Source organism: Aegilops tauschii, chromosome 6 (assembly GCF_002575655.3).
Source record: "Aegilops tauschii subsp. strangulata cultivar AL8/78 chromosome 6, Aet v6.0, whole genome shotgun sequence".
In the NCBI taxonomy this organism is placed as follows: domain Eukaryota; kingdom Viridiplantae; phylum Streptophyta; class Magnoliopsida; order Poales; family Poaceae; genus Aegilops; species Aegilops tauschii.
This window is the reverse complement of record NC_053040.3, coordinates 127,683,188-127,702,425: the sequence shown is the minus strand read 5'-3', so window position 1 is coordinate 127,702,425 and position 19,238 is coordinate 127,683,188. Positions and strand designations below refer to the sequence as shown.

The 19,238-nt window shown below is 46.3% G+C and overlaps 1 protein-coding gene across 2 annotated transcripts; it reads left to right on the top strand.

The window, feature by feature from the left end:
• The first annotated feature begins 12,747 nt into the window (after positions 1-12,747).
• LOC109781670 (uncharacterized) lies at positions 12,748-18,108 on the top strand. Of its 2 annotated transcripts, XM_020340263.4 has the most exons (5): positions 12,748-13,379; positions 14,973-15,053; positions 15,572-15,634; positions 15,743-15,802; positions 17,526-18,108. In XM_020340263.4, exons 1-5 carry the CDS (start codon positions 12,996-12,998, stop codon positions 17,691-17,693), a joined length of 756 nt encoding a protein of 251 aa, XP_020195852.1. In that variant the 5' UTR covers positions 12,748-12,995; the 3' UTR covers positions 17,694-18,108. The 2 variants fall into 2 exon arrangements, with proteins under 2 accessions (XP_020195852.1, XP_020195851.1); XM_020340262.3 differs by having other exon boundaries at positions 15,572-15,802.
• The last annotated feature ends 1,130 nt before the right edge of the window (positions 18,109-19,238 follow it).

Here is a 19,238-nt window from a genome sequence, read left to right as displayed (position 1 = left end):
GAACTTTTATTTTCGGGGTATTTTTATTGCAAGGATAATTCAGAAAACAGACAGAAAATATTAGTTTTGCTTTATTTAATCTAAATAAGAGAAAGTAAAAGGAGGGTACAGAGAGTTGTGCTTTCTAACTTCATCCATCTCATGCTCATCAATAGGTATCCACTAACAAGGTTGATCAAGTCTTGTTAACAAACTCTTTTCGAATAACATGAAACCGAAGAATTTTCGAATAACACTATGTTACCTCAAATGGGGATATGCATGTCCCCAACAATAAGAATATCATATTTCTTCTTGACAGTAGGAAGAGGGAATTCAAAACCTCCAATAGTAATCGTTGAAATTTTTCCAATAGAATTGATATTGTGGACTTGAGGTTGTTTCCTCGGAAAGTGTACCGTATGCTCATTACCATTAACATGAAAAGTGACATTGCCTTTGTTGCAATCAATAACAGCCCCTGCAGTATTCAAAAAGGGTCTACCAAGGATAATCGACATACTATCGTCATCAGGAATATCAAGAATAACAAAGTCCGTTAAAATAGTAACGTTTGCAACCACAACAGGCACATCCTCACAAATATCGACAGGTATAGCAGTTGATTTATCGGTCATTTGTAAAGATATTTTATTAGGTGTCAACTTATTCAAATCAAGTCTACGATATAAAGAGAGAGGCATAACACTAACACCGGCTCCAAGATCACATAAAGCAGTTTTAACATAGTTTCTTTTAATGGAGCATGGTATAGTTGGTACTCCTGGATCTCCTAGTTTCTTTGGTATTCCACCTTTAAAAGTGTAATTGGCAAGCATGGTGGAAATTTCAGCTTCCGATATCTTTCTTTTATTTGTAACAATATCTTTCATATACTTAGCATCAGGATTCATTTTGAGCATATCAGTCAAACGCATACGCAAAAAGATAGGTCTAATCATTTCAGCAAAGCGCTCAAAATCCTCATCATCCTTTTTCTTGGATGGTTTAGGAGGAAAAGGCATGGGTTTCTGAACCCATGGTTCTCTTTCTTTACCGTGCTTCCTAGCAACGAAGCCTCTCTTATCATAACGTTGATTCTTTGATTGTGGGTTATCAAGATCAACAGCAGGTTCAATCTCTACATCATTGTTATTGCTAGGTTGAGTATCAACATGAACATCATCATTATCACTAGGTTCATGTTCATTACCAGATTGTGTTTCAGCATCAGAAATAGAAATATCATTGGGATTCTCAGGTGTGTCAACAACAGTTTCACTAGAAGCATGCAAAGTCCGATTATTTTTCTTTTTCTTCTTCTTAGAAGGACTAGGTGCATCAACATTAGTTCTCTGAGAATCTTGCTGAACTCTCTTAGGGTGGCCCTCAGGATACAAAGGTTCCTGAGTCATTCTACCCCCTCTAGTCATAACTCTAACAACATTATCATTTTTCTTATTATTTAATTCATTGAGCAAATCATCTTGTGCTTTAAGCACTTGTTCTATCTGAGTGGTAACCATAGAAGCATGTTTACTAATAAGTTTAAGGTCACCTTTAACTCTATACATATAATCACTCAAGTGTTCAACCATATAAGCATTACGTTTCAATTGTCTACCAACATAAGCATTGAAGTTTTCTTGTTTAACAATAGAATTATCAAACTCATCCAAGCATTGGCTAGCAGACTTATTACGAGGAATATCACCTTCATCAAATCTATAGAGATAATTTACCTTTACTACCCGTGTCGGGTTATTAAGGCCATGTATTTCTTTAATAGGTGGTAAATTCTTAACATCTTCAGCTTTAATACCCTTTTCTTTCATAGATTTCTTTGACTCTTTCATATCTTCCGGACTGAGAAATAGAATACCCCTTTTCTTCGGAGTTGGCTTAGGAGTTGGTTCAGGAAGTGTCCAATCATTATCATTACTCAATATATTATTCAATAGCAATTCAGCTTGCTCAACAATTCTTTCCCTGAAAACACAACCAACACAACTATCCACGTGGTCTCTAGAAGCATCGGTTAGTCCATTATAAAAGATATCAAGTATTTCATTTTTCTTGAGAGGATGATTAGGCAAAGCATTAAGTAATCGGAGAAGCCTCCCCCAAGCTTGTGGGAGGCTCTCTTCTTCAATTTGCACAAAATTATATATTTCCCTTAAGGCAGCTTGTTTCTTATGAGCGGGGAAATATTTTGCAGAGAAGTAATAAATCATATCCTGGGGACTACGCACACAACCGGGAACAAGAGAATTAAACCATGTTTTAGCATCACCCTTTAATGAGAACGGAAATAACTTGAGGATATAGTAGTAACGAATTTTTTCCTCATGAGTGAATAGGGTGGCTATATCATTCGATTTAGTAAGATGTGTCACAACAGTTTCAGATTCATAGCCATAAAAAGGATCAGATTCAACCAAAGTAATTAACTCAGGATCGACAGAGAAATCATAATCCTTATCAGAAATACAGATAGGTGAAGTAGCAAAAGAGGGGTCATATTTCATTCTAGCATTTAAAGACTTTTCTTTCAGCTTAGCTAACAGTTTCTTAAGATCATATCTATCTTTGCAAGCAAAAAGGTCTCTAGCAGTTTCTTCATCCATAACATAACCCTCAGGCACCTCGGGCAATTCATATCTAGGGGGAGAGTCTTCATCATCACTTTGATCAATATTATCTGTTTCAATAATTTCATTCTCTCTAACCCAAGCAAGTTGTTCATCAAGAAATTCACCTAATGGCACAATAATATCAAGCATAGAAGTAGTTTCATCATAAGAATCATGCATAGCAGAAGTGGCATCATCAATAACATGCGACATATTAGAATCAATAACAGGTGTAGGTGTCGCAAATTTACTCATAACAGAAGGTGAATCAAGTGCAGAGCTAGATGGCAGTTCCTTACCTCCCCTTGTAGTTGAGGGAAAACTTGGTTCTTTCATCTTTCAAGTTCCTCATAGTGATGAACAGATATAAATCCCAAGTGACTCAAAGAATAGAGTTATGCTCCCCGGCAACGGCGCCAGAAAATAGTCTTGATAACCCACAAGTATAGGGGATCGCAACCGTTTTCGAGGGTAGAGTATTCAACCCAAATTTATTGATTTGACACAAGGGGAGCCAAAGAATGTTCTCAAGTATTAGTAGTTGAGTTGTCAATTCAACCACACCTGAAAGACTTAATATCTACAGCAAAATATTTAGTAGCAAAGTAGTATGGAAGTAACGGTAACAGTGGCAAAAGTAACAGTAGTAGTTTTTGTAGCAATCGTAACAGTGGCAACGGAAAAGTAACTAAGCAAAGATCAATATGTGAAAAGCTCGTCGGCAATGGATCAATGATGGATAATTATGTCGGATGCAATTCCTCATGCAACAGTTATAACATAGGGTGACACAGAACTAGCTCCAATTCGTCAATGTAATGTAGGCATGTATTCCGAATATAGTCATACGTGCTTATGGAAAAGAACTTGCATGACATCTTTTGTCCTACCCTCCCGTGGCAGTGGGGTCCTATTGGAAACTAAGGGATATAAATGCCTCCTTTTAATAGAGTACCGGACCAAAGCATTAACACTTAGTGAATACATGAACTCGTCAAACTACGGTCATCACCGGGAGTGGTCCCGATTATTGTCACTTCGGGGTTACCGGATCATAACACATAGTAGGTGACTATTGACTTGCAAGATAGGATCAAGAACTCACATATATTCATGAAAACATAATAGGTTCAGATCTGAAATCATGGCACTCGAGCCCTAGTGACAAGCATTAAGCATAGCAAAGTCATAGCAACATCAATTTTAGAACATAATGGATACTAGGGATCAAACCCTAACAAAACTAACTCGATTACATGGTAAATCTCATCCAACCCATCACCGTCCAACAAGCCTACGATGGGATTACTCACGCACGGCGGTGAGCATCATGAAATTAGTGATGGAGGATGGTTGATGATGACGATGGCGATGGATTCCCCTCTCCGGAGCCCCGAACGGACTCCAGATCAGCCCTCCCGAGGAAGATTAGGGCTTGGCGGCGGCTCCGTATCGTAAAATGCGATGAATCCTTCTCTCTGATTTTTTCCTCCCTGAAAGTGAATATATGGAGTTGGGGTTGAGGTCGGTGGAGTCCCAGGGGGCCCATGAGGCAGGAGGCGTGCCCCGGGGGGCGCTCTGCACCCTCGTGGACAGGGAGTGGGACCCCTGATGCTGATTCTTTCGCCAATATTTTTCATTAATTTCAAAACGCGTCTCCGTGGATTTTCAGGCCATTCCGAGAACTTTTATTTCTGCACGAAAATAACACCATGGCAGTTCTGCTGAAAACAGCGTCAGTCCGGGTTAGTTCCATTCAAATCATGCAAGTTAGAGTCCAAAACAAGGGCAAAAGTGTTTGGAAAAGTAGATACGTTGGAGACGTATCAGCCACTATTTGAGATTTCAAAAACTGCTATGGTCCTAGCCCATTAATTCTAACAATCCTCCACCGGATCTCAAATACCCATTTAGAGATTTGCCTTCTCTCACCACTTGTTTAATATACCAGTGTTTCAGCAGAGACTGTTAAGTTGAACTTCTACCTAGAACTTTAAGCTGCATCCATTCACAACTTGACAATGGACCATGCCTTGAATTGCTAGTTTTGTGTGAACAGGTTTCACTCTAAATCTTAACCAGTACCTGACCGCCAGTAGGCTACCCCGCGGTTTGGAGCTTATACGTCATACTCCCTGGTCTCTTCGTGAGCTTACTAGAGATCACCCAAATCTCATAGACTGCGACGTTTAGAGCCGGAACTCATATAGGTGTGTTCTTTCAAGACTGCTCTCTAGGACAGCATCTTTGCTAAATATAGCCAATAGAACCACATTTAAGGCATGTTGCCAACCTGCCTTACAACTCTGAGCCTTATAGCTCTGAGAGTTTTGCATCTTCATTTAGAGACGGTCATTAGCTATTACTCTCCTCAGTTAACCAATAGCTTGTTCTTCCCAGATCCTAATTCACGGGATCTCCGATCACAAAGGTTGGGTTACTACTATGGTGTAACATCTATGGGTCTCATACCCATCTCCCTCGATGCAATATCTATCACATTTCGTGATAGTCCCTTTGTAAAGGGATCTGCCAGGTTTTTGTCTGTTTGAATATATGTAACTATTATTACTCCGGAGTTTCTCAACTTCCTGACAGACTTCAAACGTCTCTTCACGTGTCTTGATGACTTCGCATTATCTTCAGAATTGTTCACCTTCGCGATAACCGTTTGGTTGTCACAATTCATAAGAATAGCTGGTACAGGTTTTTCACCACAGGCAAGTCCATCAAGAGCTCACACAGCCATTCTGCGTGAACAGTAGCTGTGTCCAAAGCAGTTACTTCTGCTTCCATAGTTGACCTCGTCAATATGGTTTGCTTGCAAGACCTCCATGACACTGCGCCACCTCCATGAGTAAATACATACCCACTTGTTGCGTAGATTACATCAACATCGGAGATCCAATTTGAATCACTATATCCTTCTAGCACAGCAGGATGCCCTAAATAAGTAATTCCGTAACTCATAGTACCTCTCAGATAGCGCAAGACCCTTTCTAGTGCATGCCAATGATCATCACCCGGGTTGGACATGAACCTACTCAGTTTGCTCATAGCAAAAGAGATATCTGGTCTTGTAGCGCTAGCTAAGTACATGAGTGAACCGACAATTTGAGAGTATCTTAATTGATCTCTCGTTTCTTTCTTGTTCTTTCTGAGTGTCACACTGGGATCATAAGGTGTTGGAGAAGGCTTGCTATCGATAAAACTGAATCGGTTCAAGACCTTGTCAACATAGTGAGATTGCATTAACGTAATCCCACTCTCATCCTTAATAAGTTTGCTGTTTAGAATTACATCGGCTTCTCCCAGATCTTTCATGTCAAAACTTTTTGATAGATAAGACTTGACCTCATTAATTGCATTAATGTTTGGACCAAAGATCAGTATGTCATCCACATACAAACATAATATGACACTATTGCCCCCACCATGGCGATAGTAAACACACCTATCAGCCTCGTTAATGACAAATCCTGCAGAAGTCAGAGTTCTTTCAAACTTCTCATGCCATTGCTTAGGTGCCTGTTTCAGACCATACAAAGATTTTAACAACTTGTACACCTTTCTCTCTTCACCCTTTACCACAAACCCGTCAGGCTGATCCATATAGATTTCCTCTTCCAAATCTCCATTGAGGAAAGCTGTCTTTACATCCATTTGATGAATGATAAGACCATAAGAGGCAGCCAAGGAAAGTAACACTCGAATGGTGGTCATTCTAGCAACGGGTGAATAGGTGTCAAAGTAATCTTCGCCTTCTTTCTGAGTGTAGCCCTTGGCCACTAGCCGCACCTTGTACTTATCAATAGTACCATCAGGCTTTAGCTTCTTTTTGAACACCCACTTACAGCCCACATGTTTACAACCATATGGTCTATCAGTTAGTTCCCAAGTTCCATTAGAAAGAATTGAGTCCATCTCATTATGAACAGCTTCTTTCCAATCATCTACATCCGGAGATGCATATGCCTCTACAATCGTCTTGGGAGTGTCGTCCACAGGGTATACAATGAAATCATCACCAAAGGATTTTGCAATCCTTTGTCTCTTGTTCCTTATAGGAACTTCATTGTTATCCTTCTCAAGGACTTCCTCATGTGATTGTTTGAAATATTCATCAGTTGTACTAGATTCAGGAATTATTTCAGAAGAAAATCTAGCAATGCTATGCATATCTTTCATAGGATATATGTTCTCAAAAAAAGTTGCATCACGAGATTCCATTATAGTATCAACATGCATATCAGGTACTTCAGATTTTACCACTAAAAATCTATAAGCAATGCTCCGTTGAGCATACCCTAGAAAGACACAATCCACTGTCTTTGGTCCAAGTTTGCGTTTCGTAGGAATAGGAATATTGACCTTTGCCAAACATCCCCAAGTGCGCAAATAAGAAAGTGAGGATTTTCTCCCAACCCACTCCTCATAAGGGGTTTTCTCCTTATTATTGTTAGGAACTCTATTCAGGACATGACATGAAGTCAATAGAGCTTCCCCCCACCATGCCTTAGATAAACCAGCAGTGTCTATCATGGTATTCACCAAGTCAGTCAATGTGCGGTTTTTCCTCTCGGCAACTCCATTTGATTGGGGTGAATAGGGAGGCGTCCTCTCATGAATAATACCACGTTCCTCACAAAATTCATCAAATACTTTGGGAAAATACTCTCCATCACGATCGGACCTAAGACGCTTGATCGTTCTCTCTAGTTGATTTTCAACTTCAGCTTTATAGATTTTTAAAGTAGTCTAATGTTCATCTTTAGTTTGCAACAAGTAAACATAGCAAAATCTAGTCGCATCATCAATCAAAGTCATGAAATATCTCTTTTCACCTTCCTTAGTTGCACGATCTTTCCCGAAGTAAACTTCAGATCCACCGTGCCAATGCCACGAACAGAAGCATGTGACCCATTCCCCATTAGGATGGAAGACTCCCTTGCGACCTGATAAGAAGTAAACAGGCAGACGTCAGCACACACATGAACGTTAGCACCCGAATCAATCCACCACGAAGATGATTGAAATACTGAAAGCACAATAGGTAAATTACCATACCCATCAGTATTGCTAGTGGTCACCATGTTGACAGTCTTGGAGCTTGTTTTCCCTCTGCGGTCTGCACGTTCAGGGCATTCCTTGGAAAAGTGTCTGGGCTTCCCACAGGCGTAGCACTCTAGCTCAGCCTTGTTGAACTTCTTCTTCTTGAGGGTAGTATTCTTGGTAGGCTTTTTATGAAAATAGGTTTGTTCTTCCCTTTGTTCTTGTTCTGTGGGTACCTCTGCACCATATTAGCGGTAGGCTGAACCTCACCTCCTTTCTCAGTAGTGTCTTTAGCCCGAGCTTTTTCTTCAACATCAAGAGATGCAATCAGAGTTTCAACTGATATCTCCTGTCTCTTATGTTTCAGAGTTGTGGCGAAATTCCTCCATGAAGGAGGCAACTTTGCAATCATGCACCCAGCCACAAATTTGTCGGGTAGAACACACTTAAGGAGTTCAAGTTCCTTCACAATGCACTGTATCTCATGAGCTTGTTCAACCATAGAACGGTTATTCACCATCTTGTAGTCATGAAAACTCTCCATGATGTATAGTTCACTGCCTGCATCTGTTGCACCGAATTTTGCATTCAGTGCATCCCATAGAGTCTTTCCATCATCTATGTGCATGTACACATCACACAGACGGTCAGCAAGAACACTCAGAATACATCCCACAAACATAGTATTGGCTTCCTGGAATTTTCTCTGATCTTCGTCAATCATTCCCTCAGGAGCACCAACACTAACGTGGAAAACTTTCAGAGCAGTAAGCCAGAGCGTGGTCTTCACCTGCCACCTCTTAAAGTGCACACCGGTAAATTTATCCGGCCTCAGTGCATCAGCGAACTAGCCATAGTTAACTCAGGAAATTGCCTACAATTAGGTTTTTGGATTGTTGGAGAATTAGGCAAGTTCATGATTAATTGAGTAAATAATTCATGACTAGAACAGGTACTAGCATGCAACAATCTAGCAAACTAGAAGAACAACAAAACAGCAGCAGCAGCGCACATGAAACAACAGCTGTAGAGACAGACATGAACAGATGATGTTGGGCGTACTGTTCGTTAGGTATTGTGGGTGCGACGGTGTTGATGACGATGTTGGCGACGATCTGTTGCTGACGGCGATGAGTAGCACTGCCCAACTTGGACAGAAGACGACCCGTGATGATGAATTTGAGCAGTCGCGCAGAGCGCTTCCCAAAAACCTAATTCGTCCTCTCCCGGTGCAGGATCGCAAGGACGAACGGTTCCAGAGACCTGCTCTCCCACGCGCCGATGCACGCCGGCGTTTGGGATGAAGTAGACTACGACAGCGGCGCAAGTTGCGAGATGAGGCAAAACCCTAGGTGTTTTCGGTGTGTCTTTGGCCGCAACCGGTAGCTGTATATATATTAGGACCAGAGGCGGTATTGTGTCGCGATCACAATCCCAAATCGACTTGGTTTCTAATTCGTATACTTACCGGACAAGAAATCATAAATTTGTCTGCCAAAAAATAAAATGGCAAAAAGAAGTTGCGCCCCTGCAAGGAGACGGACCGGATTTCGGCGGACCATTCACGCGCGTATGGTCTTCCATTCACGCGTGTATGGACCTTTCTCTTCTCACACACCATTTAGAGTGGTGGAGAGAACCCACTATATAAAGAGGTCCAACTCTTCTTCAACTTCTGAGATGAGACTAAACTTTAGCACCACCACTTATCATTTTATAAATGGGTCACTATTTGAGATTTCAGAAATTGCTATGGGCCTAGCCCATTAATTCTAACAGACTTTTGGCGTACTGCTAATTTTTACTCCTTTTCTTTTCCTGGGGCAGGAGCATTGCTAGTATGATACTACTGCACTACATGCGCGGATCGAGCTGCCGATTACTGTAACAAACGCTGGGATCTGTGCGTGCGTCGTGCGGAATATAGCAGCGTTTGTCGATGCACGTGCTCCCTGTGCTCCACGGTCAACGCCAAAGACAGTACGAGAACAGGCATCCGCGACGGAAAGGTAGGAGTAGTAGTAGTACACTACAGTATAAGTACATACTAGTACACTGAAAATAAAAACTCTTGTCCGATGCAACATATTTCGTACTACTTCAGTGTAATATACGTACATCGATAGGCTCCTGGGATGAGGGTGGAGCATCAGTTTTCTTTGTGGAGATTGGCTCACTTGCGCCTCATTTCATTAGTTAACACAAGAGCAATGATCTAGCATCAGTTTTCTGGCTTCAGCATAAAGATAACTGAACCAACATTCACTTCAGTCCCCCTCTCTGACGATATGGTGTTACTGAGCACTTATTCAGGGGTCAATTATGCGTAATTATCTGAAGGTAAACACGCAATAAAGCCCACCGGGAGAAGCCTTGCCACCTGCAACGTTTGTGCCAGAATAAAAAGCACGATCATCATAGCGTGGCTTATCGAGAAAGGAATTGGTCTCGTGTGATTAGCCTCTCCGAGGTCGCATGTGAGAGCGTACGGCGCCCACTTACTATATAGGGGACTCCGCATTAGGCCAGCGTGACGGCGTCCGTGTCACCTTTGCCGATACTGAACTCGAACGGTCGACGTCGCCGTCCGCAGACAGCCGAAGCAGCACCGCACCGGCCGGTAACTCCGATAAACGTGCGGTTTTTGTCACGAGAATCACGGGCGCATCACACATAGTAGTATGTGCGATCTTTCTTGTGTGTGTTGGTGTGTAGTAGTGGAAGCGACATCTACGGACGGGCATCCCACTAACGTGCCTGCTCCTACCATCGTACACGGCGTCATCGTCTCGCTTTAACTAGCGTGCAAACCATATGCATTTCGGCTCTACCCTTTTCTGGGCCGCACCGGCGAGAGAAGGACGAGGAGTCCACGCACCATCTCCGCTCGAGATGCTTGGGAGGCCAACAGCTGGCGTCGATCGTTTGATCATACCAAGAGCCGTGTACTAGTATTTTCTTTACTTAGGATTTGTAAGTTCAAATTCGCCAGCTGCCTTCTAATTAGACGGCGCAACAATATCCATCGACGGTATAAAACGAGTCAACGTCTGAGCTGAACTCATTTAGTCATCAGCGACCACTACTACCTCTATCGTTTTGCCGTCTGCGTGTGAGCTTACTTGAAGGCTAGAGTGTTGGTGGGTTCTCAGGAAGTACCACACGAACTTTACGCACCCCTGCATCGCATCGTATCGCACCTACCGAGGTTTATGAGTCAGCTCAGCTGCCTTGCCCAGTTGCCCTGGTGCATGTGGCCGGCGGCCACTCGTTCTCGACCGACCGACCATCTGACGACTCCTGTCTTCTCACCCACGCCTCCTACAGCTACAGTTGTACGAGTACGTGCACACCATGCGTGATTGGTCGCCATGAATATTTCCATGCCCATGCTGCATGGCTGCGAGCCACCCCGAGCCATGCCCATGCGCGTACTGTAACAACAATTACTTGAACTGATATTCATGGAGCTACGGACGAATCGCACAAATAAACTGGCCACCAGAAAAAAGTTCAATTTTGACGAAGCAAAACACCTTGAATTCGTGCATGAATTGCAGTGTGTGCAGCTGCAACTTGCGCAGCGCTGTCAACGTCTCGTAACCTAACCCAACTTCACTCACAAGAAGTATTCTTTTTCGAGATAACAACAAGTATAACAAGTACGTATAAGTGAAAGCATGATCATCACCTCCTAGCTTGGCTGTTTTGTTCGTTCACCGGATAAAGCAGCACATCATATATAGTACTAGTAGTAGTACATCTACTATATCGACATGGACGGACCTAGCGACTGGAACTGGATGCTGCGTGCGTGCGTGCCCATCTGTGTCCAGCGGCGTCACTTCCACTTCGAGGCCGAGAAGAACGGGTCAGAGGAAGCAGCGATGGCGATCTGAGTTTTTGGGAAGTCCTTTCACGCGGTGGAGACCGGGTAGGGCATTTTCGTTCAGTCCTAGAACGCCAGCTGCGGAGGGTAAAAACGGAAAAGACCAGTGCGAGTGCGACCCACTTTAGTTCAATTTTGTATATACAAACATTGGACTGGTTTGAGATCCTTCGTTGTAGCCTAGTAGACCAGGACTGAAGTCGCCAGCTAGCTTGCTTGCGCAGGAACTGAGTAGAACCATCTCCCTGCAGCCGAGCAAGTGCCGATGCTTCGTTTGCAAGGATACTCCAGAGGCCCAGGGTAGATACAGAACCCTATTTTATAAGTTTTTTTGGTTCGATTCAATACGAGCTGAGTTAAATCGAATAATTCTCCTGCTCTAAACACAATCTATTTGTAGTGGACTGAACTTAAGGGGGAAATGCAACCTGCTTGGAGGGAGAGACCTGTGTGTGTTCTTCACACTGGAATTTCTTTTGTTTATTATTTTTATGGTGCGCTGGCGCTGCCATGTGGGCCCCTGGTGTCAGCGGAAGGAAGACAGAGAAGAGGCTTCCACCGGTGAGGAACACTGTTTGCCTGCCCGCTCGCGTTGCGTGCGTGGGAATGTGCGCAGTAACTTCACAGTCAGCAGCCAGCCAGCCAGCAGAACGAGAGAGAAAGAGAGAGGAGGGGCAGCTCCAGAAGCAAGCTCCCAGTTATTCTTCAAAGAAAAGAAAAAAATGAATTTCCTCTCCGAGGCTCAGGCGCTTTCCATCCATCCATCATCCTTCTCCTCGTCGCACGGAACCCGGAGCGGGTCACTGACACGCCGCCCCCGCCCGCAGCTCAAACTCCCATTCCGCCCCCCCCCTCCTGGCTTGCGTCCTACGCCTGGCGCTCCTTCCAGGTCCACCCCGGTGCGCTTGGGTCACTGACGGCCGGGCCCCACGGGGGGCGCGCCCGTCATTTCCGCGGTGGCCACCGTGCGCGGACGGAAGAAAGGCTCGGCTTCGGCTCCCATCCTGTCCTTGGTCGGACGGCGGCCACCTCGCCCCGCTCGCCGCGGTCACCCGCTGACGCGTGGGTCCAGATTCCCGTGGGGCCCGGCGTTCGGCGGGAGGGCAAGTTAGGTGCTGCGATGTGGCGGTGCGGGGCGGGGGCAGGCGAGGTGTGTGTGTGTGTCGTGTGTGCGGGGCGGGGCGGGGCGGGGTTGGGATTATTTTAGTCCGCGGTTTTATTCCGGCATTTAAAAGGCCCGGCCACCACGCCGTGGCCTTGGTTCGTCTCCACGCCCCCAATATTTCCCATTCCTTTCCCTGCCCTGCTCCCACCCACATCTCCACCTCCACCCTCCTCCTCCTCCCTCTCCATCCATCCACTCCACCGGCGCATCGGGGTGTCTCCGTCTCCGTCCGGCCGGCGTGATTTTCTTTGTCCCCGGGCCGCGACGCACGCGCGACATGGCCGCCGCAGCTGCTGCCGACGACGCGGTCGCCGCCGACATCATCTGCTCGCTGCGCGGGGCCGACCTGGCCGGGTGGACGCCGCCGTGGAGCAAGCGCGGGAGGCCGATGGAGGAGGCGAGGGAGCTGTCCTGGCCGGCCATGGCGCGGGGGAAGCGCTCGCGGCGCCGCTCTCCGGCGTCGTCGTCGGCGACGGCGGCGGGGGGTAAGGCGGCGAGGTGCGCCCGGTCCAGCCCGGCCTCGCCGCTGGACTACAGCGCCGGCTCCGCCTCCCTCCGCTCCGGCGCCTCCACCAGCGGCGGCGAGGACGGCGCCTTCTGCTCGCCGTGGCACCGCCGCGCGGCCACCGCGCCTGCGACTACAACGAAGACGACGACGAAGGTGCGTGCGCTCATATCCATCCATCCACCCATCCACCCCCCACGTCTCCCACGTCCCTGCCGCCGCCCCCCCGCTTCGCTTTGGGTTCTTCTCCCTCCCCCACCACCAGCGTCTCTCTCTCCTATCTCTGCGCTTTACTTTCTTTGGTTTCTTTTTGCCCTTTTCGATTTTTTCCCCTGCCGCATGACGAAACTGCCCCTACTGGTCAGCAGCTGCAGCAACCAGCAAAGATCCCTTCTTCCCTTCGTGATTTGAACACCGCCTTTTCCACCGTCTCCATCTCATCTGCTCCTCCTCATTTCATTCCATTCCAATCCCCTCTCGCTTGGCCATGTTCTGCTCCGGGGATCCGCATTGGTTCGATCCTACTACTTCGGTTCTTCCTCCTCCCGAATTCCCACTTCAGTTGCAAAACCATTGCCAGTCCCAGGAAAAAAGCCATAAAAGAAGAACCGAAATTCAGCATCTTTGCCCATAAGTGCGTGCGGATTTGCTTATGCTGGAGTGATGCACGCAGCAGTTGACTCCTAGTACGGGCGAAGGGTGGGGGGGTGGGGGGGGGGGGGGGGCAGTTCGGGGAACTCGCGGTGCAGCCGGTGGGTGCGGCCGGGGCTTCAATTCGGCATATCTCCACGCGACCATGCCCGTCCGTATCCCCGAGCTACCCCTCGGCTCCCCACAGCGCGGGGGCATTAAAGCGAGGGTCCTCATGAGGGGCAGCGTGGTCATTTTCCCACGTCCTTTATCCCCCGGTGCAATTGCTCGTGTGGTGGGAGCCTGCAGGGTGTGGTCCCCACCCCCTACCCCCCTCTTCTGGTGTTGAGTGTACGCAGAGTCAAAAGCGCCGAGTTAAAACCCGGGATCCAAGTGGGTGGCAGGATCGATGGCGTGCGTAGCATAGGCCACGCCGCTGCTACTCCCCCCGTGGCCGGCCGGCGCCGCCGTGCTTGTGAATTGTGATCGACGGGGCGTCCCGTCGGGTGGTTTTCTCATGTTTGCCTTTCGCGGGGAAGGGCGGGGGCCCGCCGTGGCAGTGGGCTTCGTGGATGGATGCCGATCGCCGAATAGGGACGGCGGCTTCTGTTATGGCGTTTGCGTCGTGTGGTGGTTGGTTGCGCCGGCCGATGGCGTTCCCTGCCTCACCAGAAATGGGCCATGTAAATGTGGTAACGTCGGTCGATACGGTCGAAGAAGAAGAAGTGACCGTATTAAAAAAAAACTTTTCTGTGATGGTTCGTCACTCTCACTCGCGTGCCTCATCATGCTGTTGCGTGATTGGCGAGCCGGGGTATTTCTTTTTTTGTGTGGAACGGGAGCAATATCATAAACATTTTTGTCAGAAAGGAAGTGTCTTCGAACTATTCATTTCAATCGAAAAATAGCAATATCTTTACTCCTAAGCATGCTTTGTGTTGTGTGTGTTGTGTGCGTCTCCCCTGTGATGCGTGATTCGGTCTCGTGTCCGTCCGTGATGTGTTGGGTCGAGGCAGCTGTTGTGGCCTGTGGTTCCATCCTCCAAGTTGGAGTGTGATTCGTTGCTCATTGATTGGTTTGGTTTGGTTGCTTACAACTGCTCACTACCCCTCTCTGCAGGTGGGTTCCATCAGACGGCCGCAGTTGACCTTCCAGGCCCCGCCTCCGCGGCCCGCCGGTCAGAGGCAACGGAAGAAAATGGTGAGCTCCTTCATCAAATAACAATTAGGGAATTACGTGGAAAAGTATTACGTGGTGTACATGCATATCATGCGTGCTGCACTCGCAGTGGAAAAGTATTACGACTGTACGCGCCTTGTTTTACCGGTCTCGCTCGGCAAAAAGAGAGGGCCTGGCCTTGACCCGGCGGAGAGTGCCACGCCACTAGTCGTCACAAGGAAAAAAGGCCGTCGTAGTGGTGGTTGAACTACATCAGTGTACGTACTACTAGTTTAGATTTTAGAATAAAGCAGCAGGGCAGCAGCACATCTCGGCCTGCCGCCCGAAAGGGTGTGATGAGGGCCGAATAAGAAAGGGGGAATCTTAGGGCCAAAGCCACAAAAGCTGTACGTACTGGCCAAAAAGACCTGCTTCATCACCAAGGCAGCCCCGTGACCAAAAAGCACAGGAATATAGCGCCAGAAATACATCATTTTGGGTCTGTTTCAGTGGCTTAATTTGTAGCAGCACTGATGATTGGTTGCTGCCGCGATATGCAGAGGCTGCCGGAGGTCCAGCAGCTGGTGCGGTCGCTCGCCGTGGAGAACGAGAGCCTACACGAGGTGATGATAAGATTTACCTATCTTTCTAAATATTTACGCATTTCGTCTAAGCTCGCTACAGCCAGATTGCTAACGAAAGCGTTGGAATTTTTTTTGGATTTTGAGCAGGAGATGCGGGAACTGCAGAGGGCTTGCTCCGAGCTGTCGAAAGAAAATGACAAGCTTGAGGTGAACTTTCTTATCTGTTTGTGCTGTGTTCTTTTTCTGTCCCAGATAGGGTGCGTGGGCCGCCACCGAACGGTATCTTTCGGGCGGAACGGCTTATGAAAATTGCATCCTGTTTTGTTCTAGTTCTAGCTTAAAGCATAAGTCTCGAGTTTTATATTGTTATGGCATGGGAGCTTTGTATGCCTCCCAAGTTAGTGGTCCATATGGTTCCCGTTGATCTTTTTGTAAGCGCTTTAGTTTGTAGGCTATCCCCTCCTAAAGATGCCGTAGGGTGTACAGGGTGTTGGGCTGGTGGCTGGTGTCTTTTTTTGAAATTTCATTTGCCATTTTGTTTCAGAAACGGATCACAAGGCTAATGGGATTTTTACATTGTTAGTAGGTGGAGGTTTCTCCTTTTCTTTATGAAAAACTTTTGGTACTAGACTGTAGGCAACCACAGATCTTTGTTTAAATGCCATGATTACTTGGCTAGACAAGTGTCCGATTTCTGATTAAAATGGCGCTATCATTTTCATTCACTCCCATGATTCTTTTTTTTGTACCAAACACGTCCTGGTCTTTTCACTCTTTCTTTCTTTGCCTACATTCATGTCCAGTCCTTGCTAGTAGAAGTAGATGCCTTCTTTGGACTATTAATACGCATACTAAGTGATAAATAAGGCCTGATCAAATTGTTAGCGACTAACTTTACATGACTTAACTGTAAGTCATCTCAAAGTCGGTGCTGATCTTGAGGAATTTATCTTATTTGGATTAAAAATGTTTTTCTTATTTGGATTAAAAATTCCCCAGAACAGAAAGCCCCCAAAACCAAATTGGGAGTTTTCTAAAAACGGCAATCATTCAGTATTGGCATTGTTTTAGGATGTTTGTGCATACAAATACAACACACTACCAATAAAAGATTTCTATGTTGTTAAGATACCAGATCCCACTTAACTCCATTTGGTTCAGTTCAACTGTAGTTGCAACCAACTGTGCAACTTGGATTTAAGGGTATTTCGGCCATTTTAAATAGGAGTTGGTGCTGGTCCCTCTTTACAATAAGAGAAAACTGGCAAAAGGAAAATTGGTAATGGAAGAGAGACTCTCCAGGAGAAACCTTGATAGTAACTTGTTCTCTTAAATAAGTTACCCCTTTTCATGCGTATCGTCACAAGTTCTCTTTGTAAAAAAACTTTTTGGGCCTATTGATGTGTATTTCATGCTGATTAATTCCTACACCTTGCGTGGTGATCTTGAGGGGGGTCCAGTGACCATCTTATTTTCTCAATTGTGGCATGTGTGGTAGGTGTGGTCCCCATCCCTATCCCTAGTACACGAGCCACGTTTGTTTGGTATGTTGTAGCTGGCTTGGCCTTTCCTGGTAGACACGCAGACGCGGTATTTGTAATAGGAAAAATAATGACTGCACATTATTAAAGCACTCAATGCATATACATCCAAGGAAGCTGTGGTTTATCCTTGTGCTGATCTTGTAGATTTGAGATGATGGGACCAATGCTTTTCTGGTAAAAATTAGTCAATGGTAGTCAATGAATGGCCCCAATTTCCTTTGCTATTTTATTCTTGCGTCGCTGTTTATGAATTCTTATGCACTATATATGCAACAGTTGTGAAAGATACATGTAAACATGATTTCTCCCCTTCCATCCTAATAATTATGTCTGTGCTGTGATATAGGCACATCTAACAAAAAATTAAAAATCTTTGCATTGTGCAGACAAGAATAGTAGAGCAATCCAACTCACGGAATGAAGCCACATTGAAGGAGCAGAAGGGAAAGCAGCAGCAGCTTGATCAGCAGCAGCAGTCCCCACATGACAGCTTCGCGCTACCAGATCTCAACCTTCCTGCGCAGGACGGTGCTGATGGGTCAGTCCCTTGTTGAGCGCTCCAGATCGCCACCGCGGCTTCGCTAACCGAATAACAAAGTGTACATAGAGGTAGCAGGCTTAGCTAGACGAGGAGGGGCACGGGACGGGAGTGCCATCCAAAGAAAAAGAATGGCGCGGATTTCATAAGTTTTTAGAATTTTTTACAGGGTCAGGTGTCACTATCCTGAGTGACAAGGTCAGGTTGTAGCTAAACGGAATGACTAATTTAGCTCATCTGCTAATTGTTTCTTACCTACCTACTAGTGCTTCTATATTTCATAGAGCTGAGAGGTGGCACAGCTCAAACCGACTCACACTGTGTAGCCGATTTAGATGCGTTTATTCATGTTGCTTTGTTACAAGTGATGATGAGAATGTTGCCTGTGCAGATTTGGTTACTGTATGAAGTAATTGGTAACTTGTTCCATCTTTCTTTTTCTGATTTTGGCGAATGGCCTTGCGTGTGTGTCATGGGTGAACATGGTTGTTGTAATACCAAATCAGGAAGTACTACGGAGTTTTTCTATTGAAATGCGGCGATTTCTGCGGCGGAAGCACCACGCTGAGCACTGCTAACCGGTACAGCGGCAGAACAGATGCAGCTGGACGATAAATTTCGCAGAAAATAGATGAAGAATGGGCATCGGCGTATCGCATTGATACTATCCCTTGTCAAGACTTGGCATCTTTCTTTGTCAGATCAATGGAAACTTGTAATGCCCTGCTAAACTGAACCCTCGAGCGAGAGCCTCGTCGATAGCGACCCACGAAGTATCGGCTCGTGCCGGCGGCGTAATTCATCCGACAGTTGGGAACCAGGGCAAGTTGGAAGGTGTAGATAGATAGAGAGCAGTTGGAGGATTGTGAGAGGATGCGTGCGGAATAGGTGCAGTTAGGCTAGGCGTCAGTGGACCGGGGACTTGTCGGCGTGCATGGTCGACACGCACCTGCACGGCGCAGCAAGCCGGCAACCGCCGACGAGGATGCACGGTTCCTCGCCGTGTCCATGGTGAAGATCGCCGCTGCCTGCTGGAGCTTGAAGATGACCACCATCCATTTGGACAGTCGGATCGCTCACAAACGGCGTCGTCAGAATGGTAAGATCTTGCTGGCTACCACAGTCGGGAGAGGCGGCGGCAGCGTGGCACGCACACCGTCGGCGTGTAGGTCGATGGCACCTGCCACGGTCAGCCTCCCCGAGGAGCGAGGGCAAGTGTATACGACGAAACACCGGCAATCAGCTTCACGGGGTCGCCTAGTCTTCTGTCTTGAAAAGAACAAGCATCGGCTTGCTTTCTTTGCGACCAAAAAAGGACAACATAGACCACATAATGACTCAACGTGCCTACTTCAATCAAGTATGGTTCATGACCTTCTCCGGGAGCAGGATAGATACACTACTCATTCCCGAAGGTAACAACACTCTGAAGACTTGGTGGGGTGCTACTCGCAAACACATCCACAAAACACACCGCCGTGCTTTCGACTCACTTGTGAGCCTAGTTTGCTGGAGCCTCTGAAAACAAAGAAACAACCGAGTGTTCCGCGATAATTCCAGT